The 14250-nt window shown below is 39.3% G+C and overlaps 1 protein-coding gene across 18 annotated transcripts in view; it reads left to right on the forward strand.

Annotated features, from left to right (window-relative positions):
- Positions 1-14250, forward strand: part of MCF2L (MCF.2 cell line derived transforming sequence like) — a 155919-nt gene that overhangs the window by 105126 nt on the left and 36543 nt on the right. For 15 of the 18 annotated variants that reach the window (XM_088051822.1, XM_088051808.1, XM_014248738.2 and 12 more), the window contains one exon: positions 10672-10762. In XM_088051822.1, coding sequence (XP_087907948.1) covers positions 10672-10762 — 91 coding nt within the window. Of the gene's footprint in view, positions 1-8332; positions 8516-10397; positions 10549-10671; positions 10763-14250 lie in introns of those variants that run through there. The other 3 variants (XM_088051818.1, XM_088051819.1, XM_088051821.1) reach the window with 3 other exon arrangements.

Below are 14250 nucleotides of genomic sequence, written 5' to 3' on the forward strand. Positions count from 1 at the left end.
GAATTCTGGACTCTCACACAGGGTTTTTATTAGTCCAGTATTAAATTCAGAGAATTTAACACCCTATTTAAGTGTAATGGCACAGTTCTGAAATAAATTGTGCAGCATTCCCTGTAATGTTGTTCCAATACTTTTTGCAGTAGCATTAGCGGTTGTTGCAGTGTCCTGGAAATATGTATAGTTCCAATATTGCAGTTCTGAGTAGATGTAAAAATGTTTTTATGGAGTTGGGCTCAATAGTTCTAAAATGAGGGTCACACAGGCTTTTTGTTGCTCAATTTACTTAAGCTTAAACCAACATGGAGCGTTTTTGCCTTTATTGACCTATTTATCCTTAATTGTCCCTCCAGGATAATGTGACCTACTTCAGCCATCTGTAGTTAAGTCTAAATGTGTCCTCAAAGTTGTTGTCTTTCTTCAGACAGTCCTTCTAAAAGCAGCTCTGCATGACCTGAAGAAATCATGCTGTGTTTTCCTGTAGGTTTTTCCAAGCAAGGCAAACACCCTGGTTCAGAAGCCAGCACGGTGCCCCCACCCTTGGCCACTCGGGCCAATCTACCCACAAGACATCAATATGATGGATGGCGAAGCAATGGCGTTTATTGCAGGAGAATTTGACCTTTTATAACCTCGGGTCATTGTGTTACTCCCATCTGCTCACGTCACACTTAAGTGCTATTGGCTAATTACAGGAGGTTTTACTATCCTAACAGAGAGGGGTTTTTGCTAACTTTCCGTTACATCCCGAAATCTTCCGCATCGCCAGGCCTTAAACTACAACATTTTCCATTTGGAAAATTATAACTCTTCCTTAAAAACTCTTATTTTACTTAATTTCAAACACTAAAAGAGCATCTGTTAAGCAATGATTGTTAAATTAATTTTTCTTTCACCTGCAAAAATGAATTCATGTCGCTCTGATTTTAGTTCCTTGGTGGGATAAAGCTTGTGGGTTTCTGGGCAGCCAGAACTGGATGATCTTCTAGGTCCCTTTCAACCCAAGTCATTCTATGAATTTATGAAGTTACCATAAAAAAGGCTGATGGGTACCATGGAGAGGCAATAAGTGCACGTGGTACAAGCAGATGTCCGGGCCCAGGCAGATGATGATGCCTGGACACTTTAGTTGTTATTTTTAACCCTGGCTACATTCCCTTGGCTTCACCCCCAACAGCATAAGCTTTTTGGAGCAGAAAGAAGGTCAGCATATATGTTGGAATGTAGCCAGCACTACTGTCTTCCACTTGTGGTTAAGGAGGAATTGCTGAAAGTGGAAGAGGGGCTGATTTGAGTACCTAAAGGAGCACAGGAGATAAAGAGCAGATATAGGTACCAATGAAGGAAGATACTGATGCCCATACCTCTGAATCCGAGTGGGTAGATAAAAGAAGTATGACTTGAATGTTATATAAATAGGCATAAATATTTTAAATAAGGTGTGTACCAGTGCTGTCCATTTGGCTGAGGAATATAAGCAGTGCTTGAGACAGAATTACCTCACATAAATATGTTGGGGTTTTATCATCCCAAAATTTCAAGAGACCTAGTTCTGTGCAGAATAAAGACTTCTGGTTGCTTTTGGGACCAAGGCTGAAGGGCAGCTCTCCTGTTTGTCAGTGAATTGGCATTTGCTTTGTTGCCAGGACGTCTCTGATAGTAGCCCATCTTCCTTGTGGGCTCTTGGTCTGCTGGCAGTGCAGTGAGCTGTTGTCACAGCCCTGTGGTGGACTGAGGAATTTTCAGATCAGGCATAGGCCTACACATAACCACTTCTGGCTGTCTGGCCTATAATCATTATGAAGTTTGGATGAGACTTGAGTTTTGAATTGTTAATAACTGCTTAGACAAAGCTCTTTGAAGTTGCTCTCATTATTTTTTCTCCTGTTTTAATTTTCTATTTTTTCTTCCTGCTTTTAAGATCTCCAGTCACTGACACAACATCATGTGCATTTATTCTTGCCTACGCTTATAAAGTGGCAAAAGGCATTTTTTTCATGGTGTTACTCTGCCAGGCTATATGATTCTGCTCATCTCTTCTGCTTCATGAGCAAATTTTAATAACTTGCCTATGATGGTTTTTATTTATGCCACCTCACAACCCAACATCCATCTAAATTCTTCTTTGCCTGCTTGCTGAGAGATCCTAAAATGCAAATTTGGTTATCTGATGGTTCCCAGTCCTGAGAAAGTTTCAATACTGTGTGTTTTAGACATGCCTGGGGCATGAACTAATAACCGCTCAGACCAAAAGTAAGCATAATAGGAAAGGAAGGAGGGAAGGTTCTCATCAGTGGTACCCTGGATAAGATTTAGGGAGAGTTAGCTGGAATGTGGAGAAATAAGAAAAAAAAAAAGATTCATAGTTGAGGCAGGGAAATGCATCAAATTTCTTATCTGAACCTTGTCTAATGACAAAGCTTTAACAGGTTCAGCTCCAACACAGAAGCTCAGATTTTCTTAATTTCCTGTGCAGCTTCATCTGTATCTGTGAAGGGAAGGCAGTAACTATCAAAATCAAAATAGACAGTGTAAATGCTTTGGGTTTTTTAATGTACATTTAAAAATAAATCTATTCACAGAATTTCAGTATAGAATTAATTAGATTGTAGAATAGCATGTATGTTGTTTTTTTGGCGGTGGAGGGAAGGGAAAACATTTTTATTTTCAAAATCAGATTTGAAGCATAAGCGTCAAGAAGAAATGGTGCCTCATTGCTTGCAGGTTGTGCTGCTGCTTTGGAGTGTCACATCATCAGCTGTGTCGGGTGAAATGCAGCTGTTAGTGCCAGGAGCTTAAAAGATAATAATTTTTACTTGGCATTCAGTGATTTTAGATAGACCACTAGAGGCTGCACTTGCATAACAGCACTTCTGGCTGTCTTATTTTAAATTTCTTCTGCTGGAATTCCTTCTCTTCCTTATATTTCATCATGCACAGTGGCCAGCCTTAGTTTGAGCTGGGTAGGTTCTGCCTTCCGCAGTCACAGCTCATTGAGCTGGCTATGGCAGGGCTCAGTAATCAAACAGAACAAATTTTTCTACATCAAGAGCCTTCTTTTGTGTTGAAGCACAGTACAGGTTGCTCACTGGTGAAGCAGGGTACAGAGTTGATGGCAAGCTTTTTCCCTGACTCCAGAGATGAGGATATGGAGAGATAGGTGCAGTGCAGTGACTTCCACACCTCCAAGCACCAGCTTTGAATTCAGCACCTCAGGAAGTTTGAGGTGAGCCTGTTCCTTAGGTCTGCTTTGGATGATTTTTTAATGAGATAGAAGAGGTGGACACTTCTGCCCTAGCTGACTTCTTCAGTGTTTTCAGCTGAAGAGACAGAGGTTACAGAAACTAAAGCCAAAATTATATTAATTCTGTGTGAAATTATAGAATTAATGTATGAAGTTTTTAATCATTGCATTCCTATTTTTGCCCCATATGCAGTGCCGTGTACCATAAATAGAGTGCACCTGTAATTTCTGTTTTTTCTCATAAATATTCCTGGAATAAGAACTGATTACTGATTACTGATAGACACCTCAGTTGAAAGTGATTCTGGTAGGAATCTGAGATGTCACAAATGAGTATCACCACAAGATGTCAGGCCCACTGTTTGAGTGGCAGCCAAAATGTCATGCCAGTTTGCTTTAGGGGCCCAGCAGGTCTGCTAGGTAGCCAAAGAGCTTCATCTGGGAGTTCATAAATTCTGCCTTTGATAGGAACAATTCTGTCCTCAGATTTGTTCAGTATGCTTGACCTCAGTTAGACATACATCTACATCTGTGGCAGAACTTGGCACCAAATTGCTGTTTTCTGTCTAAGTGACTGAATGCCATGACAGCAGCATGCAGTTGTATATGCAGCCATCTGAAAAATACATTTTCATTCCATTTATTTTCTTGGCAGATGGTTTCTTTGCCACTGATATCTCAATTACAATGCAAATCTCAAATTTTCTGTTGTAAGAATAGAAAATATAATTCTAAAGTTTGCTAATTTAGCACAAGGGTAGTTAATAGGAAGGTATTACTGTCCAGCTTTCAGAACACTTCCAACTTGTCTTCGGGGTGTAATTACTTTATGATTACATATGAGATAATTCCATGAATATCAAAAATGATAAATTGCGAGTTCAGACTATAATTTGTAACATTGTGTAACTTTATAACATATAAACATGTTACATTTGTAACACATTCTAAAGGATTATAACTTCTTTTATTTGCAGGCTATTCTTCAGTTAAATACTTTTTAATTTAATTTAAGTGCAGGTTTTTAGAAAACTCAGTAAAATCTGAAATAGCAGCAGCATTACAAAGCAGTATTCAGCTTAGATACAGTGTTAAAACCTACAGGCTCACTTTGCAATTTAAATGAGGATGTTCAATGTTAAGAGCTCGTATGTCTGGTTTATAGTTCTTTTTCAGTTCCTGCTCTCTCTATATTGTTTCAATCAGGAACCTTCTGCAGTGAGGCTGGGTACTTTGGTCTATAAAAGCCTGCGACATCTGAGGCTTTCAAACTGGAGCTTTGTGGAGTGTGATATGTATCAGCCTATTTTCATCATTTCCTCAAGAAATGGTCAAGTCCTCAAGAAAGCACAAGTCTGCTTTCTTATCCTTAGAGATGGTGGCTTAAAATGTTAAGTCCTTAAGTTTAGTTTTACTTCGGATTGTGAGAAAGAAGCTTTTATAAGATAAAAATATTTAAAGACCAGATGAGTACATTATAAAATTATTAAGCAGTTTTGAAACATTTAAAAATTAGGGGTACATGCCAAATATGATATTTCTTGTGCCTTTTTTTAAATACCCAGCAGCTGGATTTCTTTGGAAATGAAGTGGATGAACTGGCCAGTTCTGAAACAAAGTGAGCTTTACAATAATGAGCAATCATGAATTGTAAGAAAATGAAACTGCTCTAGATCAAATCACTGTTTAGTGGCTGGATACCACATTTTGTATAATGTTACAGCTGAATTCTTCTTTTTTTTTTTTTTTTTTTTTTTTTGTGTGTGTGTGTCAAGTTCATAACCCATTAAATTATTCTGCTCTAGGAAGCACTGCATCCTCTAGGATGTAGCTAATAATCAAATTGAAGTAGTCTGGGTTACCCTACATGAGGGACGGGAGGAGAGGAGATCTGCAACAAGGCTATACCAGGTGAACTGTTACTGCCCTTTTCCTTGCTGGCAAACCAGCATAAAACTGGTAATGTGAAAAGTCACCACAGGGCTTAGCTGATTTTTTTTTTTCCTTTCTTACTTGCTGTACTGGAGATTTTTATCTTGATTTGTTAATGCCATAAATCTCACATTCTTCACTATATGATTTGACCATCTTGAAGAGCTTATAAAGGCCACTCAGGAGGTGGCTCTGCTTCCATTAATTGTTGGGGCATTCATGGTTTCATTTTTTTAATGTGTGAAGCACTGATGATGAAGCAAGAATTCTTGTCTCCTCTTCACCCCTCAAGAAATCATTCCTAGCAGCAATAGGAGAGATGGAGAAGTCTTTGAGGTGGCTCAGGTTCAATCAGTTGAAGTTTCTTGTCTCTGCAAATGTAGAATGCAAAGTTTCTCTTGGGAAGCAGCAACCTTACTCATTAAGTGTCTGATTTCCAGTGGCCTGTTCCTAAGCAGAGTGACCAATTATGAGTGGGTGAGCCAATTCCAAGTCCTTCTTACATAGGTTTACAGTTGTATGCCAAAAAAGTAATGTGTGCATGTCACTCTGCTGTGGGTGAGGAAGCTTTGAGATAGGGTGGTACCAGAGTTCTGCTCACAATACAGCTGCAGACATTGCCTTGGTGCTCTGTTCTATGCAGTAACTCCTCGTGAAATGTTACTCAAGTCCTACACTATGGAAATAGCTGCTCAGCCCTTGAGAGCAAGAATTTCTAGTCCATTTGTATGCCAAGGTAGTTGAGGTAGGGAACAGCCCTGACTGTAATGTACACCAATTGTTTAATAATAAAGCTCTAAGACTGAAATTCAGTTTTAAATACGTGGACTTATGTAACCTAAAATACTGTACAGAATTTCAAACGTGCAAAGGTTTGCTACTTTCCAGCCTCTGGGATGAACCCAAAGATGTCCTTTGTTTCATTTGTAGCAAAGATCAATGTTATACTAACTGCTTTCATACAGCAGTGTAAAAGCAGTAGGAAATTCTTTGTGTAGCAGTTGTCACCACCCATACCTTGGAGAAATACAAGGATCTTTCAGAGGATGTTTATGCAATTGCTTCCACACACCCCAGAGGGAAGTTTCTTTCCACAGTCCTATGTAGTATAAGCTTTCCCACCCTTTCCCCCAAGTGCATGAGCTAATGAGTCTTGCAAACAGGACAAAGAGGAGATGTCCCCATAATCTAGAGCTGGGGAGTCACCAAGTGGAAAATTCAGTTCCTGCTCTACAGTCTACGTGACAAAACTGAGTGCTTGTTGGGCAGGTATTTCAGCCTCACTGACACTGCCTCCTGATGGTTTTACACTGGCTCCCCAAGACAGAGGGAGGGATCTGAGCAGAAAGTCTACCCTCTGCTGCATTTTCTCCTGTCCTCTCTGCTCCTCTTCCTCCACTTTCTGCCTTTCTAACCTGGCCTTTGTGAGTTTGCTGGACACATTTCCTGCAGAAGCAGGGATGGTTCCCTGCCTTTCTAAAAATGTTCTATTCTTTGTTCTGGTGAATAAACAGAAGAACAGTACTTATCCCATGATGTTTTGGGTTTTTTTGTTTCAGTCTGGGTTTGGTTTTTTTTTGTGCATGTACAAAGGAAGGAAATACTAAATTTGAATTAAAAGCTTATATAAATTATGTTTCAGAAAGTACCGGATGCAAGTTAATACATTAGATACAACAAATGTCATATGGGAAATGTTAAGAAGCCTGAATAGACAGGTGCTTCTGCTAAGATTTTCCAATATTTTTCATTGTAAGGGCTGCCTTCTAGTAATTTACAACTCTTCCAAATTTTCTTGTCATTTGTGAGGTGCCATCTGATTTTATGGTGTAAATTTCAGTCAACAGAGCTGAGTTGTTCCTAAGACTTAACCTATCATGCTTTTCAAACATTGAAACAATTGTTTGAGAAGCTCAAGCATCTATTTCCTTTGTTCAAGGACTCAGACTTGACACTCAGAAGAATCATGGCTTTTGTGTCAAGAACGTACCTTGAGAAAAATCTGCCTAAATCCCAGGCCACACATGCTAAGCATCTACTCAAGCCTGTTTCCAAACATGTCTTGCTTCATCCTGGGGCTGGGCAGGAGCTTCTCCGTGGTTACAGGATGAGCTGCTCTGGAGCCAGGTCTGCTAGCACGGCTGAGAGCAGGAAGGCTGTGGCATGGGATGTGAGTGCCACCTCTTGACCAGCAGGCAGTGCAGACAAGCACTGGACTCCACAGGCAGGACCACAGCTGAGGGAAGTGTTCATCCAAGGGAAGATACTGGGAGATGGAATGGGATGTAGGTTGGAGGATGCAGAGACTGTGATATTCAGGAAGGGGTGGGAACTGATGTAATTCATCCTGACAATCTAAAATTAAAAAGGAAAAAAATAAGACTTTTTGAACAGTTCTTGGGACAAGGAGCGATGAATAGGAGAGACAAATGTCAGTGGTGGAGACAAGATTATTGGAGAGTGATACAGAGGCATGAGAAGATGTGAGCTAACCTGATGAGTACAATGCAGCTGGACCAAGGCAGGGAAAAAAAGCTTGATGAGCTTTTGATGATCTGTGCCCATCAGAGCATGCTTCTGCTGAGACACTGAGCACAAAACAAAATGCATTCCTCTCAAGCACATGGAGGGATAGGGATAAATCAGGCTAAAATGTAATAAATATCAGAATAAAATGTAATAAATATGGCTGAGGGAAAGAGGGACAGCCAAAGGAAAATTGAGTATGTGCTTATTTCCAAAGCACCGTTCAGTCTATGCCCCAGAAGAGAGGAGGGTATTGCAAGGTGCCTTGCAACCCCATATGCAGGTGCGTGTCTGGCAGCAAAGAGAGGTCAGTGGAGCAAGGGTACATTGGCAAACAGACCTGTTTTCAATATTTACTTTTCTTGAATACATGACTTTGTTCTCTTTGTAATGTTCTCAACTTTGTTGTACACAATGTATTAGTTTGGTTTGTTGCTTCCTGCCTGTGACTTGCTGGAGCTGGATCCCAGACTCCAGAGCCAGGCCTTTGCAACAAGGCACTGTTGTCAAGATAACAAATACTTTTCCCACCCTGTTTGATTTGGAACAGGGAATTTAATTTTTTATTTTTTTTTCCCCACCAGTCTATATTAATGGAGTGTTAACAGTTTGAAGTCAGATGCTCAAGATTTTGCCACCAGGTCTCTTCTAGGCAGCAGTGGGGAATCCTGGCTTTTATAACTGAGCTTGCTGATTCATGCAAGCACACAACATATTGGATCCTTCTATTTGATCCAGTGGAAAAAGAAGGTTGGCTGAAGACATCTTTTGGGCTATCTTAGAGATGTGCTTTTCTTGGTTAATTCTTCCACTTAAGTAAGCCTTGTCTTTTTAATTTTTCTAGGATAATGATATTAAGCTCTGCTTATTGTCAGGTGTTGAGGCAGGTGATTAACTGTGCGGAGCTGCCATGTTGATAATTTCTGGTATCCCAGCTGAGCCTGTATTTTCGTGTGTTTTTACAGAGAAATCCTATTGATGCTCTTTCAGAGGCACTAATTTTATTCATATTGCACTGAAATATCAGTAGTTTCTTAAAATTTTATACAGATGTTGCATTGAGGTACTCTGAGATTATGCTTCCTCTGAGGAAGTACGGAGGGATTTCAGGGCTCCTGGGAACTTCTACTGAGCAAGTTAAATAGCTCTTTATGAGTCTTAATATACTCTAAAATCCACACTGACTCCTGTGGGGATAGCAGCAGCACTTTTTTGACTCCAGTCATCCACATTATGGCTGTGTACCCAAGGAGTTTGTTTTGCCATCTGATTGTTGTGGCACATGATTGCTATCATAATTTTATTTTGTTCAGTCACTAAAGGTTAAAATTGTGAGAACTTTAAATGGGAAACAGGAAGAGGCTAATATCAGTCTGGATCTCTCTCCTCCTCTTGCCCTTTAAATAAGAAGAGGGGAAACTTTAATTAATCCTGGAAATATTTGGAGTGGGAAGCATATTGCTAATATAAAGCCCTATTTGTCTGCAGGGGTTGTCAGGCTTACAAGGCAAGTGCTCAGATGTTGTTTATCAGTGTTGTCCTAACCCAGAGGCAAGAGTTAAGTAACATGCACTAAATGTGGGCAGTGAGGATCACTTCTAGCATTCTGCTGTGCTGAAAGGACTGCTTAGCTTCTTCTGAAAGCAAGCAAGGGTTCCTTTTAATTTCTAATGATTATTCATGTTTCCCACTAGATAGTATGTCTGTAAATTTGAGAGATGCTGCATTTTGTAAAAGAGAGGGAATAAACTGTGAGTCCTGTTTAAATTTGTGATTTTGTAGAGTAGCTTAAGACGACATATCTGGGTACCTGTGTTCTTCACCCTCCTAAATACCCTCCTACCATTATGCTACTGACACAATCTTATGAAGAAAAGCTGGTGTTTCTGTGATTCAGCAATCTTGAATAAAGAATCCTGACATTCTGCTGTGTTGATTTTTATTTTTTTCTTGTAAGATATTACCATAACAAATTGGTGCACAATATTTCTAAAGGTCACACAGTGCCACAGAAGGCCTTGCAATAAATTATCAGAAATAAAAATACGGCAGACGTGCTGAAAAAGGAGCAAATATATGGGAAAACAATAAATCTGAGTCTGTCTGCCTTGTATTTGCCTGCTGTTTCCATTTTGATTGCGATTGGCTGGCACGGGCTGCTGCTGGCATTGCACAATTGGCTTAGATGGGGAATTACAAAACAGGAGCAGACCCCTTGGTCAGGGCTCGGTAGCACATGCAGCCGAGCACAGGCAAAAGAGAAAGGTCACCCGTACGCCAGGATTTGAGCAGCATCTCTCTCACAGATGTTTCCATTCCGAAGAAGTGCCTCTGAGCTCGTTGTTCTCATCTGTGGGTTGAAGAGTTTAAATGCCGTGAGGTTTTTTTGTTTCAGTGAATGTGAAAATGCACCTAGGAAGAAGTTTACAACCTGGAGGCATATGAGAATTTCAGATGTGTGGAGCAATATAATGGAATGATCAGAAGGATCTGTGTTTTTAAGGAGTTTTAAGTATCAGTGAAGAGGAAGACAATTCAAACAGAAGGATAAAAGCAGATGCAAAAGGAAAACAACTTTATTTTGATCCTGAAAATACTGACAACATCATGAGGAAGGGATTATATCAGCACCAAGCAGTGGAGAATCAATCAGTCTTATTTTCTTCTGAAATAATCCCTGGGCAAGAAATGTAAATACTATCTTTTGTGACAAAGAAGAATTCATTATTTGAATACATTTTGAAGCTCTGTGAAACGCTGTGGGACTGCTGCATTTTGCTATGGTGTATAGTCTATCTTTATTTAAGATATTTATATGAAGAAAACTCAAAATTCAAATTGACAAAAAGGTGAAGCTACTTTTTTTTTTTTAAACTATTTTTTAAATTGCTTTTCTGTGTGAGAGAACCAGGAGTTACATTTGTATTTTTAACTAAACTTTTTTGTTTTCTTCTTTCCTCCTCCAAACTTAGTTTACGAGATGCTGGAATTGGATTTATTCTTGTCATAGATCGCAGACAGGACAAATGGACCTCCGTGAAAGCTTCCATACTGCGGATAGCAGTGAGTACTCTTTGAAATGACTCCTTAGAAAGATTTTTCTGTGTTGAATCTTCCTCTTACGAGTGGAAAAACGTGTTTGTTTTTTTCTCTTCAACAATATGTCAGCTAATAGATGATACAGAAGGTATCCAGTAGGTCTTTTGTATCCCAGAGAGAGCATCGGGTGTCTATGATGTGCTCTTAATGCAGTTGGCAGCTCAGGACATCTTCCTAAGTATGCATTTGGAAAGAGTGTGTGTGTGAGTGTATGTGAATGTGTGAGCCTGCAGCTCTCCCAGGTGGGAGCTAATATTTGCATGGACACCCCATGGGTCCCCATAGAGTTTGGGTCCACTTTTCACTATTCAAGTGAACTTCCCTTTTACAAAGAAATGATGGTGAGGCTCCTGGGTGAGTTTACCACTTGGAAGGAGTTCACATGGAAAAACCATTCTTGTGATGTTTGATTTAAAACCAGGATTATGTGTAAGCAAGAAAATCTTCTGTGCCTTCTGTGATCAATCAACAGTACATGCTCTTAACTTTCCCAGTCTCCATTTCAATTAATATTTTTAAAATCAGAAAAAGAATCTTCTTAGAGGCTTGCTTTTTTTCTTCTTTATTTTTTTTTTCAGAAGCAGAGAAGGACAGATTCATGTTTATCATGTTTATTATTCTACTGTTGGTTTACTTGGGTTTTTTTAGTTTTTGGTTGGTTGCCTTTTTTTTCTTCCTTGTTATCCATGCTTGAATCATTAGCAGCAGTAGTCTTTCCAGGAAGGGCTGAAAAACAAAGCTGTAAGATTTTTTTTTTATTTTTAATGGCTGAAAAATTTTGATTTTGTAAGATAAAAGTCAAATTGAAACAGTAAATGTCATTTTAATGTGGCTTGATTATGGCCAAACAATTTTTTGTTTATTATAAATTAAAGGTAGTACATTACTTTAAAGGTAGTATATTACTCCCACTATATGATGTTTTGTGAATGAATATATAATGATATAATATTCCCACAATACAACTTTTTACACAATAATTATGGTAGGAATGTTAAAACATTGAAAGTACATTGAAGTATCAGCAAAATTTGCTTTTGCAGCTCGTCTCAAAGTTTTGAGATGTAGCATTGAGCAGATTCCAGTACTGAAAATTAAGAGCAGAATAATTTAGGATGATTGAAGGAAAAGGATGCTCTCTGGAGGTTTGGAATCTCTTTCAAAAGCCAGTGCTGTAGTTTCTGTTCAAGGATAGATAAGTGTTGCACAGATTATTATTAAGTCCTTTTATTTTGAATAATTGGGGTTGTAGGGGTTAGGGAGCAACTACAGACAAGTTGCTTGTAGCCATGATGATAACATTCATGGCAACCTCCAGTGTGTGTTATTTTACTTTGAAGCACAGTGAGCAGAACTGAGCAACTATTCCCCATTATAAGGGATCTGTCACTGTCCTGATGGTGTTGGTGCCTAAGAGATTTGCCCAGAGAAGGTTGTTAAGTGCAGGAGCACTGCACAGTTGCAGTACTGCTGCTGATGGGTTATTTTGCTTTTTTCAGCTTTTCTCATTTGTCTGTGAGCTTTTTCTGAAAGAAGAATCATGCGTCTTAGCTGAAGTCTAATCTGTTAAAGGCATGATTTTTTATATTTGCTTCTCTTGTTGAACAGCAGCAGTGTTGGCTTTGAATTGCACCCATGTATATATATTTATAGCAATCCTCTTGTTGGCCTTCAGGGACAGTCACATCAGCCCTGAACACTTGAAAAATTTTTGTTCCTATTCCAAAAGAAGATGTAGTGAAAAATTTTTTGCTCTTGTCCATCATATCTTTGCTATAGTATTTGATATAAATGAAATCTAATGCATTTCAGCTGTCTGTTGTTTAACAAAAATACAAAGCCAAATATACAAGATATGTATATAGTGCCAAATTAGAGTGGTCCTATTGATAGAAAAATATTTATTTTGAATGGCTCAAGGGTAACTGGAGACTTCAACTTGTTTGGCTTTCCTGACAGTGAGAATTGTCTTTTGGTAGTTATGAAGCATCTGAGTGTTATTTGGGCAATCCAGATTGCACTCGGTGTCTGAAAGCTTGATAGCTCTGGCAGTTTCTATCACAGAATCACAGAATGGTTTGGATTGGAAGGGACCTTAAAGATCATCTAGTTCCTACCCCCTCCTGCTGTGGGCAGGGACACCTTTCACTAGACAAGGTGGCTCAAAGCTCCATCCAAGCCTGGCCTTGAGCACTTCCAGGGACAGGAAATTCCCAGCTTCTCTGAGTAACCAGTTCTAGTGCCGTGCCACCCCCATAGTAAAGAATTTCTTCCTCATGTCCCACCTACCTCCAATCAATTTGAAGCCATTCCCCCTTGTCCTGTTACCCCCTGCCCTTGTAAAAAGCCCCTGTTCAGTACTTTTTTTTCTTTTTAATTTTGGATTGCTAAATCTTATTGCTGTGTGTGAGGATAGGAGTCTCATGTTATTTGAGAAGAGAGTTTTGGTTGTCAGTTTATTTGTTGTCATTTCTGCCATTTTTCCTGTTTTTTCTCTAATCATCCTGAAGGAGTTGACCCTCTTGATTTGTGAAATCAGAAATACCATCATAGGATGCTGTGGCTGGAGCACTGCCCAACAGGAATATCCTGGCTGGAGCATCTGGCCATCACTAATACCCTGGCTACTGTAGGACATGTATTTGTAAGCACTGAGCAGCTGTTAAACAGAAACTCATACTAGCATGTATTTGTTATTATTATTTCCTGTTATTTTCAGGATTCTTCATACACATTTGATTTGTACTAGTGGCTATTTTGAAGTAATGTTTTGAAAGAAAACTAACAAAATTGTTTATTTCAGGCTGAAATTATTGTGGAAAATATATTACTAAAAATTTCTAAGCTTCATTTTATCTTCTTTGTTGTTAGGGGTACTTTTTTTTTCCTGGGGCAGAAAATGAACGATGATGAGCTGAATCTGTGTTTCATGCTGATACTTAAAGGTTATTGAAGTCAAGACTCTGGAGATGAGGTTAACCTATTTTTGCAGCCACAGTGGAAGGTCAGTGACTGCACCGCTCACCCAGGATGACTGCTGCTGCAGCACATGCAGTGCAGTGGGACTGAGAGCAAAGCCAGAGGACTGGGCTGAAACATGGCCCTTCTTTTCCTGGGATGTGACAGAGATTGTGCAAGAACATGCCCAGGCATGCAGACTTTGCTATTGTTTTATTCTACTTGATAAAGTTGCAATGGGCAGGCAGCCCAAGATGTTGTTGTTAGCAAGTGCAAGACTTGCAGACTCTGTGGCTTAAGAGACACTGCAAACAACATTATTTTTTTTTATTTTTCACCTGATTTAGCTTAAGGGATTAGCCTAGGAAGAATCTGGTCTACTGGGATAGTCAAAGCTGAGAGGTGAAGTTCTGGTAGAACTTCCAAGAGCCAAGTTTCATGTTAAGTATGAAGTCTTGATAGCAAATTGTCACGTTGTTAGAGAGAGAGTAGAA

Source organism: Pseudopodoces humilis, chromosome 2 (genome assembly GCF_049639895.1).
Source record: "Pseudopodoces humilis isolate 2021_Gansu_Grassland_sample_001 chromosome 2, ASM4963989v1, whole genome shotgun sequence".
Taxonomy (NCBI): domain Eukaryota; kingdom Metazoa; phylum Chordata; class Aves; order Passeriformes; family Paridae; genus Pseudopodoces; species Pseudopodoces humilis.